This window comes from Herpailurus yagouaroundi, unplaced genomic scaffold (genome assembly GCF_014898765.1).
Source record: "Herpailurus yagouaroundi ecotype Mexico unplaced genomic scaffold, PumYag 29, whole genome shotgun sequence".
Classification (NCBI taxonomy): domain Eukaryota; kingdom Metazoa; phylum Chordata; class Mammalia; order Carnivora; family Felidae; genus Herpailurus; species Herpailurus yagouaroundi.
Window position 1 is genome coordinate 104,103,967 of NW_024412377.1, and position 16,328 is coordinate 104,120,294.

The 16,328-nt window shown below is 42.5% G+C and overlaps 2 protein-coding genes across 3 annotated transcripts in view; one reads left to right on the forward strand and one right to left on the reverse strand.

Annotated features, from left to right (window-relative positions):
* Positions 1–2,437: 2,437 nt before the first annotated feature.
* The window catches only part of CCDC125 (coiled-coil domain containing 125), a 31,403-nt gene continuing 17,512 nt past the window's right edge, over positions 2,438–16,328 (forward strand). Inside the window, exons 1-6 of one of the 2 annotated variants that reach the window (XM_040451483.1) lie at positions 2,438–2,829; positions 10,091–10,440; positions 12,993–13,051; positions 14,531–14,617; positions 15,405–15,482; positions 16,185–16,270. In XM_040451483.1, coding sequence (XP_040307417.1) covers positions 10,131–10,440; positions 12,993–13,051; positions 14,531–14,617; positions 15,405–15,482; positions 16,185–16,270 — 620 coding nt within the window. In that variant the 5' untranslated portion in view covers positions 2,438–2,829; positions 10,091–10,130. Of the gene's footprint in view, positions 2,830–8,561; positions 8,735–10,090; positions 10,441–12,992; positions 13,052–14,530; positions 14,618–15,404; positions 15,483–16,184; positions 16,271–16,328 lie in introns of those variants that run through there. The other variant, XM_040451491.1, reaches the window with a different exon arrangement.
* Positions 12,399–16,328, reverse strand: part of CDK7 (cyclin dependent kinase 7) — a 62,024-nt gene continuing 58,094 nt past the window's right edge. The window contains exon 12 of the mRNA XM_040451524.1: positions 12,399–12,626. Within this exon, the coding sequence (XP_040307458.1) occupies positions 12,619–12,626 (8 nt within the window). The 3' untranslated portion in view covers positions 12,399–12,618. The remainder of the gene's footprint in view (positions 12,627–16,328) is intronic.

Genomic DNA, 16,328 nt, shown 5'->3' on the forward strand with positions numbered 1-16,328 from the left:
TGCACAGCAAAGGAAACAATCAGCAAAACTAAACGGCAACCGACAGAATGGGAGAAGATATTTGCAAATGACATACCACATAAAAGGTTAGTATCCAAAATCTATAAAGAACTTCTCAAACTCAACGCCCAAAAAACAAATCATGCAGTGAAGAAACGGGCAAAAGACATGAATAGACACTTCTCCAAAGAGGACATCCAGATGGCCAACCAACACATGAAAAAATGCTCAATATCATTCATCATCAGGGAAATACAAATCAACACCACAATGAGATACAACCTCACCTGTCAGAATGGCCAACATTAACAACTTAGGCAACAACAGATGTTGGCAATGATGCAGAGAAAAGATCTCTTTTGCACTGCTGATGGGAATGCAAACTGATGCAGCCACTCTGGAAAATAGTATGGAGGGTCCTCAAAAAATTAAAAACAGAACTACCCAACGACCCAGCAATTACACTACTAGGTATTTATCCAAGGGATACAGGTATGCTGTTTCAAAGGGGCACATGCACCCCAATGTTTATAGCAGTTCTATCAACAATAGCCAAAGTATGGAAAGAGCTCAAATGTCCATCAATGGATGGATAAAAAGATGCGGTGTATATATACATCACCCACATATATATATACATATATATGCATACACACACACACACACACACACATACACACATACAATGGAGTATTACTCAGCAATCAAAAAGAATGATATCTTACCATTTGCAACTACGTGGATGGAACTAGAGTGTATTATGCTAAGCAAAATTAGAGAAAGATAAATATCATATGAATTCACTCTTATGAGGACTTTAAGATACAAAACAGATGACAATAAGGGAAGGGAAATAAAAATAATATAAAAACAGGGAGGGGGACAAAACATAACAGACTCTTAAATATGGAGAACAAACAGGGTTGTTGGAGGGGTTGTGGGAGGGGGGATCGGCTAAATGGGTAAGGGACATTAAGGAATCTACTCCTGAAATCAATGTTGTACTATATGCTAACTTGGATGTAAATTAAAAAGATAAATAAAAATTAAAAGTAAAATAAATACATTAAATCTCTTAAGATAATCTTAAATCTCTGAGCATCTAATATCCACAGAGCACTGATCTTGTTCTATAACTGATCTTGTTCTAAGTGTCTGGTTTTCCATATAAGTAGGGTATGTTTACTTGGGGGAAGTGGGTGGTTAAGGGAAGTATGGGCTGAATCTGGAGAAGAGGAAGAATAAAAGAAGTCTACTAAGGCAAAGAAGGGTTCACTTGTTTGTTTCTAACCCAGAATAATCTTTAAATCCAGCCAAAGTTATTTCAACTATGTTGATATTAGGAAATACTATCAAAATCATTTCACCCAGGCACTGAAACTATTTGATGGGGTTTCAAGTGATGGCGGGGTTTGGAGGTGACAGCCAAGAAAGAATTCTTGAAGATGTTTTTGGTGCAAAAAATGTGATTTTATTAAATCACGGGGACAGTACCAGTGGGCAGAAAGAGCTGCACTGGGGTTGTGAGGAGTGACTGATTATATACCTTCAGGTTGGGATGGGGTTAGGGACAGTGTTTTGGAAGCAAGGTTTCCAGGACCTTGAGGGGCTAGCTGTTGTTAGAAAAACATTTATTACTGTTAAGTAAAACCTCAGACATGAGACCCTTCAAATATGTATAAGGAGCCATATGCTTGGAGTATAATTGCCAACATATACTTGGGGGGGGGGAAGGGGGTAAAGATAAAAGAGGTTTGCAAAGGAATTTCTATGTGTTTAAGAAGACTCACAGGATCCTAGGGACAGGGCGCAGGATAATGTTAAGCAAGATTCCCTTTTATCCCCAGCAAAGTACCATCATTGAGGCAGCTGAGCTCCTAAAAGGAGGTCACTCTGCCCACTTCAAGGACTTGTCAGTGGGCCGTAAGCAATACGGGAATTTTTCATTTGCCTTTGTTTCCCACATCACCATGGCAAGCACTTGAAACCCCTTTCATCTTGATGAGGGTGATATTAAGGCTCCAGGAAACCGAGTCTATAGGTTTCTGGAGATTAGACTATGGATAAGATTGTGTTTTCCTTGCAGTTTACTAAGTTATATGTAAAATGAAGGAGGCTCCTGTCCTGCATAACTGTGATCTCTATCAGTCAGTCAACCATTTGCTTTCCTTTCCTTTGGTCTTGGGTAGCCATGGGCATCTGAGGAGTATCACACGTATCCCACCTTGGAGGGTGTGTGAGGGTCTGTGTGCGCGCGCTGTTATAGCCCTCAGCTTGCCACACGCTCCCTCATCACTACGGACTCTGAACGTTCTGGAGGGTGGGGGATGGCCCCCCTCTAGAAATCCACGGAATCAGTTCCCAGTGGCAGCTCTTTCCGCCCCCCTCTTGTTCCTTCCCACAGCCACGCCTCTGCCCCAGAAGTTCCTCTCGCCCTTAAATCCCTCCTCGCTTCTTAGTACGGAAAGCCTACTTTTGCGGTCCACCTGCGCCGCTGAACTGATTCAGCTCGGATCCCTCTGTCCCTTACCCCCTACACACTTCATGCTTGCACCATCTCATTTTCACCTTTACTGAGCGCCCGCGGTCTTGTGTCTCTCGGTCTCCGCGCTAACATTTCTAATTCGGTGGCTCGTAGGGGGCAAACCCCAGGCTCTGCAGCCGGACAGAGCCAACATCGCCCGCGCCAACCGACCAGCTCACGCAGGCAGCTGACCAGACCAGCGGGGCCGGCTCCGGGCGGCCTCGCCCCTCCTTCCGGTCCCGGCGGCGCGCGTGGTCACGTGGCTGGAGGGCGGCGACGCGCGCGGCGGGGAGGCTCGGCGCCAGGTGAGCGCGCCAGGTGGGGTGCGAGGGCGGTGGGGGTCCTGGGCGCCCGGCGGGATTCCCTGGTTCCGTCCCCTGGTCCGGTCCCCGCGACGGGCATTGCGGAGGCGCGTGGTCAGGCAGGGCTGGTGGGAACGGCGGGTGGGGAGGACCCGGGACCCGGGCTGCGCAGATTCGTGCAAACCCGGCAGGTTGTGTACAAGTTGGCCCACTGGTTGCTTTTTTTCCCCTAAACGCTAGTTTAATGGTCTCGTCTCGTTAAAAAAAAAAAAAAAAAAAAAAAAAAAAAAAGTAATAGGTTTGAAAGAATCTGTTTCTGCCTTTTCCCTCTCCTCCTTTATTATTTTTTCCTATTAGTATTGAGCCTTAAAAATACGTGTCCTGCACCAGAAAAAGGACATCAGTAGAAATGACTGCGGAAATCCCAATAAAGTCTGTGGTTTAGTTAATTCCATGTGTCAATATTAACTTACTAATTTTGGTGAATGTTAACATTAGAGGAGTGTGAGCAAAGGGTATACAGGAGCTCTGCACTCTCTTTGCAACTTACTGTAAATCTAAAATTATTTTCATAAAAAGTTTAAAAACATAATGCTGCAGTGTTGTGTAGCAGGCCATTGTTCACCAGGGAGGGCTCAAGTTAGTTCCTCTTTGCCAAGCCTGACAGGAATTGGGTGTCTGTTTGACCATTGTGTTTGCTAGGGCAAGTGTCACGCTAGTGGGTGTGGATGCTTCTAGTCCAAGATTTCTGGGCAGGAGTCTGTTTCTTCATTTCGGTCTGTCACCGTTCTTTGGACAGGTCAGTGAGTTAAGGATACATCGAGCTACTGTAGGGGCGTGTGCAATACACATGTCAGGAAAAAGGACTATTAAAAAGGTACAGGGATGCCTGCCTGGGTCTTCTGTGAGAGCGGTCATGAGTTCAAGCCCCGTGTTGTGTGTGTAGTTACTTAAATAAATAAAAACTTAAAAAAAATTAAAAGGTACAACACAGAGCTAGGAAAGCTCAGAGATCACATCTGGCTCAGGGGTGTCAGGAAGGCTGCTGGGGGGAGTGGCTGTCATGAGCTGTGGGGGACTACAGAGGAGTCAGCGTTCCTGGCGTGGAGATGAGCACCAGCAGACTTGAAGGTGACTGATTGCCCTGAGGGGGCCTGGGCACAGGTGCAGTCCTTTTTTTTTAATGTTTACTTGTTTTTGAGAGAGACAGAGTGCAAGCTGGGAAGGGGCAGAGAGAGAAGGAGACACAGAATCTGAAGCAGGCTCCAGGTTCTAAGCTGTCAACACAGAGCCCAATGTGGGGCCCAAACCCACAAACAGAGAGATCATGACCCAAGCTGAAGTTGGACGCTTGACTAACTGAGCCACCCAGGCACCCCGGTGCAGTCCTTCTTAATGGAAGCACAGAACATGTCCAGGAAGCAGTGACAGCTGACATGTGAAGTAAAAATGAGTCTCGTAGGTAACAGGGTGACACTTTATGGAATGGGAGCCATGGAATGTTTTAGGGCAAGAGGGGGGGCATCTCTGGATCTGTGCTTGGAGCAGCAGTGTATAGGATGGCTTGGGGACTATTGGTTTTACCTGGAAGAGTTCATAAGAAATCCAGCCAGGGCTGTGAAGTTAATATCCAAAGGATATGGTTTCAGGAGATTTTGTGCGCCTAGACATCTTGGCATCTGAAGGGATCAAGGAAAAGAGAAATCCCAAAGTTTTGGACCTGGGTGTTTTGGAGCATGGTTGAAATGTTTGCAGAAATAGAGGACTCAGGATGAGATAGATCTAGGGTGGGAGTGGGAGGGCAGTGAGTTTGTTTTTGAACAGCTGTGTTTTGTTGTTTTTTTTTTTAATTTTTTTAACGTTTATTTATTTTTGAGACAGAGAGAGACAGACCATGAATGGGGGAGGGTCAGAGAGAGAGGGAGACACAGAATCTGAAACAGGCTCCAGGCTCAGAGCTGTCAGCACAGAGCCCGACGCGGGGCTCGAACTCACGGAATGCGAGATCATGACCTGAGCTGAAGTCAGACGCTTAATCGACTGAGCCACCCAGGCACCCCTGAACAGCTGTGTTTGAATTGCTGGCAGGATATCCAGCTGGAAATGTGTGTGTTTAATACTGGAAGCCAAACATACAGAGCAGGACAGAAAGAGGAAAAGGAGCCTGAGCAGGCAGACATGGGGTGGTTCCTCATTCCTGTAGGGTTTGAGGGGCTAAGGTCAACCAGGGGCCTGGGCGTGGCAGATCAGTAGTGCCACAGCTTCTGCACAGGTGGAGGAGACCCAGGAGCAAGACTAGATCTTGGATTTAGCAATTAGGAAGTCAGTGGTCCCTTTTCAGAGAGTTGTTTTAGTGCAGAAGTAGGAAGATTGCTCACTGTCTGTAATTGGTTCATCCTGTGGCCTTTCCCAAGCGACCAGAACACCGGGCCAGGAGCCAGAGATAGGGCTTCTAGTTCTGGCTCTTCCACTAAGAGCCACAAAATTCCACTGTAATTTTGGGCCAGTCATGCATAGCTTTTACTAGCATAGAAAAATAAAACCAGAAGGACCCTTTTATTCCTAGCAACACTTAATAGTCCAAAGAACTAGTGTCCCATGGGGCACACACTGGGAAAAGATGATCCAGAACCATAATTTTAGAGTCCTAAAGAACCAAAACATCTTGTCCAATCCTCCCATTTAACAATGGGACTAATACTCCCAAACTCTAAGTCAATAAACATTGACTTGAAATATATCAGATCAATGGTTCCCAAAATAACCCTATAAAGTAGTAATGCTTAAACTCATTTTGGAGATTGGAAAACATGCTCTGAGAAGTTAAATGACTTGCCCGAGATCACAGAGCAGCACGTGGTGGAGTGAAATTTGAACTCAGACCTCCTGAGTCAGAGCCTTCTCTGTCACACATCCTGCTGGGCCTCCCTGGTTGTCAACATTGAATATATTTAAAACTGGCTGAGTGGAACATTAGTAACTTCTAACATTTTCCCTTTCTTAGAAGAAATGTGTTCTGAAAGTCGTTTGGTTTATTAATGTTAAGTATATAAAAAAGGGGAGAGTATACAGCCACCAGTTCCCAAAGTTACATTTTTTAAAACAGTAAGAGTATTGGATCATGGGAAAGCTCATTATGTTAACTGTGAATAGCAGAAAGGCTAGAAAGACCAGACCATGATACCTGAATTTATGTGGCACATTAAAAAATATTCTTAGCCACACAGCCCAGCCACCAGAGCCTGCTGCTACCCAAGGCCCAGGTGATGCCTGCAACACATGCTGCTGGGCAGGGACAGCCATGGGGGCTGTGACCCCAGGCAAGTAGATGAGACAGGCCTGCACCGGAGAATGAGCTGGAGTGAGTGCCATGCTCTCATCCATGGCTGCTCCAACAGACAACCTGTAGAATCTTCCAGGCCAGGCCCCACTCAGCAGGCTGGGCCCCTGTGTAGGCCAGGATCTGGGCTCCAGAGGATTGGGGGCTCTCCTATCCCAAGAGCCCACCCTGTCCCACCTCCTAGGAGCCCAGGGTCCCAGGACCGAGCCCCACCTGGGCTTTGTGGACAAGAATTCTGGTCACCCCACCCCTCCCTACTCCCAAAGCATGCTAACCCAGCACTGGATTGGGAGCTGGGCAGGGCTGGGGCATTTGGGTTTGGGGTTGGGGCTGGCCCCAAGACCACCATCCCCAGGAATGCTAAGACGCAGGCTCCAGGACGGACCACTGATGTACAATAAAGCTCAGATGACCTTTCCAAAAAATTACATACATATTCTTAGCTAATCCTGTGATTGCTTACTCTTTCCTCTTACTACTTTTTTCCTTTGTGTTGACCAATTCCATTTTCTCCACTGCTGGCTGCCTAGCCCTGAGCTACCCTCCTTAACAAAGGTGTGAGAGTGCATTTATAAGCAGGAGTTTGCATTAGAGGTAAAACATAGCTCCTTAGGGATTATTTCCTGTCTATCTTGATGAATAAAAATAGAAAAACTTACTTATTTAGGAAATAAACTTGTAAAGGAACAAAGATGATTTTATAAAAATTTGGGGGAAAAAAGATTTTTACTTTTAGTACTGTTTGATGTCATAAATGATAGAAACGTGGTTTATTCTGATGTAACGCTCATTCAGATTCTTCCAGTAACAGAAAGCAGTAGCTAAGAGTATCACAGTGTCTCTGACATTAGGAGTCAGGATTCAGAATCTGGTTCAACCTCTCGTTAGCTAACCGTCTATATTTAATAACACTATTGTCTTGAAAGGTGAAGATTAAATGGAATAATCTAAGAAAAACATTAAAATAGTGCCTAGCACACAGAAAAGAAGCAACAAGTGCTATTATTATATCATTGAAAAAGAAATTCTTGCTGATTTAGAGCATCCAGTTTAATAATTTGCTTATCTAGGAGGATATAATTGATCAACACAGTTCTCATCTTGTCCCCTAATGCAGTTAAAGGTCCCTTATTTTTTGTGTTTAAACACACACAAAAAAAACAAGTCAAAACCAAGACTTTTCTACCACCTCCCAAAAGTTCCTTCCTGCACTCTGCAGTCAGCCTTCCACCCTAGGCAACCACTGATCCGTTGTCCGTTATACATTAGTTTCGCCAGGATTTCACAGAGGATGGGCTTCCTGTGTTAGCATAATGTCTCTCAGACTCATCCACGTTGTTACATGTATTAGAAATTCATTATTGCTGAATATATTCTGTTGTATGGACTTAACAATTTGTTTTTCTGTTGTACATCTGGGTTGTTTCCAGTGTGGAGCCCATTTGAGTAATGCTGTGAACAGTCATCCATACATCTTTGTGTGAACATATGTTTACATTTCCCTGGATCACTTGTTTAAAAGAAACTACCAAAATTTTCCACAGTGGCTGTACCATTTTATACTCCGGCCTACTATGTATGTCTATATCCGCAGCAATACTTAGAATTGACACTGGTATGTAACAGACTGTCATTGTAGTTTAAATCTACAATCCCCTGACAGCTACTGATGTTGAATGTCTTTCTATCCATTTACCTTCTTTTATGATGTTATGTCTTCGAATCTTTAAGGGCCTTGGCTTTCAAATACTGAAAGAATATGGTACTTTAAACCCTAAAAACAACAGAAACCTCTTCAACTATGTGTGTGTAGGGGGAGGGGGGTGGTTAAGTTTGTTTATTTGTTTGTTTGTTTTGAGAGAGAGCTCATGAGAGCACATGGAAGGGGCAGAGAGAGAGGGAGAAAGAATCCCAAGCAGGCTCCACACTGTCAGCACAGAGCCTGATGCAGGGCTCAATCTCACAAACCGTGAGGCAGAATCAAGAGTTGGAGGCTTAGACGACTGAGCCACCAAGGTGCCCCATTTGTGTGGTTTTAAGAGTGGAAGAATAAGAGAAACATCTCACTAAAAAAATGCAAGTTTAAGATTTAATTATTTTTTTAAAGTCCTGGTAAGCAATTATTTAAATAGCAGGATATATTTAGAAGAGATGTCAGATGTATGTATGTATGTATTTATGTATTTATTTATTTATTTTTTAATGAATCTTGGGGCACCTGGGTGGCTGAGTCTGTTAAGTGTCTGACTTCGGCTCAGGTCATGATCTCACAATTCGTGAGTTCGAGCCCTGTGTCAGGGCTCTGTGCTGACAGCTCAGAACCTGGAGCCTGCTTCAGATTCTTTGTCTCCCTCCCTCTCTGTCCCTTCCCAACTCATGCTCTGTCTCTCAAAAATAAAGATGAAAAAAAAAAAACCAATAAAAAATGAATCTTGAGAAAGGGATGAGATATTTCTAAACAACTACAGCAAAACAGCTATTCTGAAATGCCTGGTGGTGAAAGTTCTTCCTGTACTACTGTGTACAAGAGAACAAGGCTGAGCATTTAAGGTGCTCTGCAGCCAACAGGTAGGTGCCTACAGTGGTCCTTCGTCTCCACATGGGGAGGGCTCAGTGGTGGTAATTTCTCTGTAAGGCATTTTTATCTGGAATGTTTTCCTCTGGGAAGAAGGGCAGGCAGTTAGCTTCCCAGTATTCAGGTTGGAGTCTTGCCGAGGTGACTATTTTTCTGCCCTACAGGAAGGGAATTTGTTTATTCCTTCATTCACCTTATTTAAAAGTATTTATTGAGCTCTGATTACGTCTCAGATACTGTTTTCAGCATTGGGAATGCAGTGATGATCCCAGTGATGGACCTTACTTTCCACTTTGGGCCATCTTAAGCAGGTTTGGGCTCTGGCAGAGGAAAAGTTTTAGGTCGCTCGGCCTTTTGAGAGGCATCATAGGCAGGGCAGAATCACCTTTGGCTTTGCTAGGCTCCCACTTTTGTACTACCTCCTGCCTTTCATGGTGTGACTTGAAAAATGAGTAAAATATGGAGGGGTATGTTAGAAGGCCCTAAGTGCTAGGGGAAAAATAAATCAGGGAAGGAGGAGGAGGAGGAGGAGGAGTTTGCAATTTTAGATCTGGTATCAGTCACTGAGGTGTCACTGAAGGAAAGACCCATAGGAGGTGAGGAACCAGTTGAGCAACTGTCTGGGGAAGAGTGTTCCAGCCAGAGGGAACCCCAGCTCTGTGCCAGGAACGCTGGGGAAGCCAGCCAGGTTGGCCAGCCTAGGAGGGCATGCAGTCAGAGGCAAGCCATCAAAAGCACTTTGACTTCTATGCTGTGTTGTGAAAACAGTGGAGGGCCTTGAACACACAGTCTGATAAAGAAAGAGAGGGGGTACTTCCTTCCCACCTATCATCGTCTCAGGTAGAAAAACCCTGCTGTGTCTGCAGAAAAACAGAAGATGTTCCCATAGTACAGAGGGCTATAGGACAGGCTGTAAGAGCCATGAGCACCTGAAGTGCACGCAAGGCCATGAAGGGACAGGGGCAGGGTGCTCTATGTACTCCCTGCAAGTTCCGTTTTGCAGGGATTCCCTGAATTTCACGTAGCTCCTAGGCTGGTGAAAACCAAACCCTTTCTCTTTCCTTGGCAAAGTCTGATTTGCTTTATCCTGATCAGTAGATTACTGGATTCAGTAAAAGGTTTTCCTGCTTCCTTACAATTCACTGCAGTCTTTGAAATAAGAGGCTGATCATTTCCTACCTAAAAAGTCCTTAAATGTTAAACATCTTGAACCGGATTGCAAGAGATGTTTGTGTGCTGATGCATCACTGGGACAGTCGTGCCTGTATAATAGAGAAAGAAACTTTTCTCCCCTCGAAACCCCAACTTTATTATACTGATGGTTTTTAAATTGTTTCTCTTAACCACAGATACCGTGTTTTTCCTTATGTTAAATACGGCATCTGGCTGATGAGCAGGGTGGTGAGGCCGCCGAGTGAGGCAGAGGTGCCGACCTGGGAAACCGAGGACGATGACATGGCAGAAGGCGACTTAGGGTATGGCCTCGGGAGAAGGCCCAGCAGTATTTATGAAGTGCAAGTTTCACATCTGTCTACATCTAGAAAAAGATCGGATGGAAAGAACTTTAGCCCTCCCCCCTTTCCAGGAACGAGGGAAGAAAGAAGTGGTGCCATTTTTCAGTATTCCAGGCATAAGAGCTCCCAAGATACACACCCTGAAGAGTCCAGCACTTCCCACCACAGACGACAAAGTAGCACTGGTAAAAATGCCTCGATCCCTCTCCTTCCTTCTTCTCCCCTGTGGATTTCATCAGTGCCTTCACCCTTGCAACACATGACAATAGGTCACTGTAGTGGATTTTGAGAATTCATCTTTATTCACCTCTTGGGATTGGTGATAGTACAAAAGTAACTCATGTTTTCATTTCCAAGTATTGCACAAATTGTGAACTACAGTAGTTATTCTGCATTAATACAGATATGTTAGTGATATCAGTGATTACCTACCTTGCTTTTGTGGGTGTGTGATTTAGTGGTGTGCATTATCTTTTTTTTTTTTTTCTTATTCAAGTATTTTTTTCTTATTCAAGTATTTATTTGGCACCTGTTAGGTGCCAGGGGCAGTTCTAGGCTCTGGGAACAACATTAGTGAACAAAATAGTCTCCATGTGACCGTTCACATTCTAGTAGAGGAGAGAAAAAATAAATCTCCCAGTAGTTAAATGCAGGCATAGTGAGTATCTGGAGGGGTCGGGGCATGCTATTTCAGGCAAGGATCAGGCCAGGGTCACCTCTCTAAGGAGGTGGCTTTTGAACACTGGAGTGAACTGATGCCCAAGTCTGGTACTTATCTGGGGAAGGAGTATTCCAGGCAGAACATGTATGCTTCTGGTTATTTTAGGAATGTCATGAAATCCTCCCTCTAAAAATTAATCTTTTTTAAAAGTAACTTTTATACCCAATGTGGGGCTTGAACTCCTAACCCTGAAATCAAGCGTTGCATACTCCATTGACTGAGCCAGTCAGGTGCCCCTCAAAAAATGAATCATAATTTATCATAACCCAAAATCAAGTATGCCATTTATTAAGGAAAGAACAAAATTCAGAATCACATTGTGATAGAATATTACAACTCCAAAATGGCTGGGAGTCCAGGGGTGACTCCATGCCTACATGGTGGCACAGCTTTTACCTGGCTGAATCTTTTGTAATCCATGTAGTAAAACTTCCCCCACTAGAGTGGAACAGACACAAATTAGAACAACATGAAAATAATGTAAGAAACATGGTTTTAGATTTGCCAAAAGCATGTAGCAGATGGGGATTTTATCACCATCTTTCAGAATCCTTCTTGAAATTAGCATGGGATTATTTACATATTATTCTTTTAATTCCTCATCATGTATAGAGGATGGGTTCTGCTTTGCAAGCAAGATGTTGAAAACAGTACATGATGCTAAAATACCTTTATAAAAATATGAGGAAACCACTGGGATATAAATATGTAACAGTAAAAGTATGAGCTCCTGTGTTGTTGGGTTACAGACTTTTATCTCAAATTAGCCTGGTCCTAGGTAACGATATTGTATTGGTTTCTTATTGCTAATAGGTCATTTCCAAGTCACCACAAATTTAATGCCTTAAAAATTTTAACACAAATTTATTATCTTACAGTTCTATAGGTCAGAAGTCCAAAATGGGTTTTACTGGGCTAAAACCAAGTTGTTGGCAAGGCTGCATTCCTTCTGGAGACTCTAGGGGAGAATCCATTCCTGTGCCTTTTCCAGCTTCTAGAGCTCACCTGCATTCCTTGGCCCATGGCCGCCATCCTCCATCTTCAAAGGCAGCATTGGCTGTTCAAGTCTTTCTCATACTGCTTCACCCTGACACTGACTCTCCTGCCTCCCTGTTTCACTTATAAGGACCCTTGTGAGTACAGTGGGGTCACCTGGATAATCCAGGTAATTAATTTAATCCAGTCCTTAATTTAATTACACCGAAAAGTCCCTTTTGCCATGTCTGTCCAGGTTCTGGGGATTAAGATGTGGGCATCTTTAGGGCCCTTGCTCTGCCTACCACAAGGATTACTACAACACAACATGTCATTGCCAAACCAGTGTCACTTGTTCCTCCTTGGAGCCCGTCATCAGAGTAAAACCAAGATTTAGGTTTTGCGTTGGAAACCGCCATAGTGAAAGTTCAGAACAGCAAAGAAAAAAATTGTTTCGAGAAGTTTTTAATGTCCCTCAAAATACTCTTTCTAAAAAATCTTTTCTTCCTTTTACTTCTTCTTAATCTTCTTGCTTGCAATTTACCACTTTAATGTTTTTCTATTGCCAGTGAGACCACAATGAAAATGAAGCTCCTGGGAAGCTCAGTTTAATGTGTCAATTGATCACATTAAGGAGAGAATAACTGAAGTTACAGGAGACTTCTAGTCATTCTCCTTGGAAAGAAATTAAATTCAGGTTATTTCTTAGGTATTCATATCACTGTATTGATCAAACTTAAGCCAAACACCAAAATTTATTTCACTCACCAACATTCATGTTTTTAAGTACTGTTTTGCATGTAATAATTAACCAATTCGTTAACAACAGTTTAGTAGAGACTCCTTTTTTAAAAGTCTTTTTATTCAAAAGTATGTGTCTTTTCATTTGTGAAATGTTTTAAGCTACCTATTTTTACCATTATTTGGTTTGTTACAGTTCTTTCCTCTTGGCACAAAGCTGCATTTGATATTTTATAAACAGATGTGCTGTATTCAACTAGTTAAAGAATGTATTGAAGTGTTTTTTTTCCCCCTTAATAGATTCTAATTCAGAATTGTCAAATGTCGAATTAAAGCAACGTCTTCATCATACTTTAGAGGTAAGTCCTGTGGCTTCTATAAAAACTCTCATGAGGCACTTGGGTGGCTCAGTCGGTTAAGTGTCTGACTTCGGCTCAGGTAATCATCTCACAGTTCATGAGTTCAAGCCCTGCGTCAGGCTCTGTGCTGACAGCTCAGAGCCTGGAGCTTGTGTTGGATTCTGTGTCTCCTCCTCTCTCTGCCCCTCTCACACACTCTCTCAAAACTAAATAAACATTAAAAAAAAAATTCTCATGAGAATATAGCCCACTGATGGATATTTTAAGTAATGCTAAAATTGTATGGAAGGCAATGTTGGCTTTCCACATATTCTGCATGAGCCACAGTGTAAAGCTCATAACTTTGAACTGGCCTCCTGTTTCTTATCCTCATCTCTCAAGAAAGCTTTTTACGTAAATATGCCCTCCAATTCACCTCTCACCCCTAATCTTTCATGACTTTTCTAATCTGCTCCTGGAGAGAACAGTTATAAACTTCCTTCCATCTGTCTTCCCTGTGCGTGAGGCTTGAAATAAGCTGACTTATTTTAACCTCTTTGAAATCAGAAGACCAGAAAGTATTCTTGGTGCTCTGAGGCCCTGCTGGCAGTAGGAATTTCTATGCGGGGTGCCTGTCTTTTGGGAAGGAGGAAGCCCATCTTAGTGTGTGTGTGTGTATGTGTGTGTGTGTGTGTGTGTGTGTGTGTGTGTGTGTGTGTGTGTGTGACTTCTGGTGAAAGCTACCATTTTCGTTTTCTAGGGCTGCTGTAACAAAGCACCACAAATAGGTGGCTAAAACAACAGAGATTTGTTCTCAGTTCTAAGGCTAGCAATCTGAAATCAAGATGCCAGCTGGCCATGTTCCCTCTGGAAGGTCTAGAGGAGAATCCTTCTTTGCCTCTTCCTAGCTTCTGGAGGTTGCCCCTGACAATCTTGGCATTCCATGGCTCATAGCCACTTCACTCCAGTCTCTGCCTCTACTGTCACGTGGCCTTCTCCCCTTTGTGTCTGTGCCCACATTTCCCTCGTCTTAGAACACCAGTCATTGGATTGAGGCCTATATAATCCAGTATGACCTCATCTTAATCTGATTATATCTGCAAAAACCCTGTCTCCAAATAAGGTCACATTCATAGTACCAGGAGTTAGGATTTGGGCATATCTTTACTTGGTGGGGAGGACAGTTCAACCGATAATAGCTACTATAGCTTTGTGGATGATCATGTGCTTATTTTTGTGCTCTAAAGATTTTTTTCAGATTATTAGCTGTGTGGTCTAGAAGGATAAAAGCAAAAGATTTGGACTTTTAGTTACAACTGGATAGTAAGAGTCTCAGTGTAAAACCTGCCTGGGCCACTTATGAACAGTGGAGGAATTTCAAACCTCTTTTATAAGGTCAAAGTGCTGAGAGTCAGTGCACACTGAGCTTACATGTAAACTGTCCACATTTGGGGTTGCACATCTTGCAGATGGGTAGACTAATCTTACTTCTCTACTTAGGAGGTAGAAATTTTAAAAACTGAACTTGAGGCGTCTCAGAGACAACTTGAGGGTAAAGAAGAAGCACTGAAAATTCTTCAAAGCATGGTAAGAAGTTATTTTTAAATTTTTAGGTAGTATGGTTTTATCTTTTAAAACAAAAGCGCCTATGCTTAAAATAGCTTTTTTGAAGGCGTAGATTTTTTTAAAACTTTTACTGAGGTAAAATTTATATACCATAAATTTTCACTTGTTTTCAGCATACAATTAATTTATCCTTACTGGAGTTGGATAACCATCTCTAATTAGACTAACCAGTCTAATTCTAGAACATTTCCCCAGTATTCCCCAGAAGGAACCTCTAATCCATTAGCAGTCCCTCCCCATTCCCATCCCCAACCTTAGACAACCAGTCATCTTACTGTCTTTTGGATTTGTCTTTTCTATTTCATATGAATGGAATGATACGACATGTGTCTGGATTCTTTTAGTTAACATGTTTTTGAGGCTCCTGCATGGTGTAGCACGTGTCAGTACTTTCTTCCTTTTTATTGCCTACTAATATTCCACTGTGTAGATATACCATATTTTGTGTATCCATTCACCAGTTAATGGGCACTTACATTGTTTCCTCTTTGGGGCTGTTATGAGTAACACTGCTCTATTTGTTCATGTACCAGTCTTTGTGTGGAAAGTTCATTCATTCATTCACTCTATTCATCAGGAGAGCCGAGAGAAGATCTGCTGACTTTTGAACTATCAAATTCTCCATAAAAGGTGGTCTCTGTGGAAATTCTCTGGTTTTCTAGTCTTAGAATAAAAATATGAACCTTACTGTGCATAAAGGAGTGATGAGAAATTTAATGTATACTGGTATGATTTTTATTTTTCTTAGGCAATATTTGGCAAAGCCACAAGTCATACTCAAGTGATGCTTCAAAAAACTATGGAACAAAAGAGATCCTTGGAGAAGGTATTTGCCACTTTTAGTGTAGACTTGTTCAAACTACCAAGCTTTCAAATAGCATTTCCTTTAAAAACCACAAGACTAATGGATGTCTGTTTGTTGTGCTTTTTTATACAGTCCCGTCCCTTTTGGAACTTATAATCCAAAACATATTGTTACATGGGCAAACAATTAAGATTTCTTTTATTTCCTCATTTTAAGGTAGTAGGAAGCTTGACACTTACTATAAATTTTCTTTTCTTTTGCTCCTTCTCTGCTTGCTTGGCAGAGCCTGCCTCTTTCTGACCACCTCATTGTCATGAAAATAGTAGTAAGGAGTCACCTTGGAAGGTCTTGTTCTGTTCCTCCTGAACCCTCCCTCGATGGGAGTGTCCTGGGCTCACACTCCCAGGAATGGATTTTGCTTCTGGGTCTGTATAGGTTGGGGGTAGGGGTGATGAGGAATCTAGGTTCTGAGAAGCAAATTTTGAAGCTAAACAATGTGAAATTTTTCTCATAGTAAGTAAGCTTTGGCAAAGCTCTTCTTGAGTGCTAAAGAGGCATGTTGTACGTGTTTTTAAATGTCATAAACTCTTTTTGAACAATAATTAGTTTCTCTTTAACCTATTTCTGTTAAATGATTAAATGATTTATTTCAGCTATTTACAATGTCCTGAAATGATTTATTTGTAGTAATTTTCCATGAAAAGTCCTATTTTCTTTCTATAGGAAATAAATGCCTTGCAATGGGAAATAGAATTTGATCAGAATAGATTTAAAAATATAGAAGAATCATGGACCCAAAAATATGACAGGTTTGTATACTTTTTTTCTGTACTTTTTCTTTGGAAATCTCTAAAGTGTGTATAATTT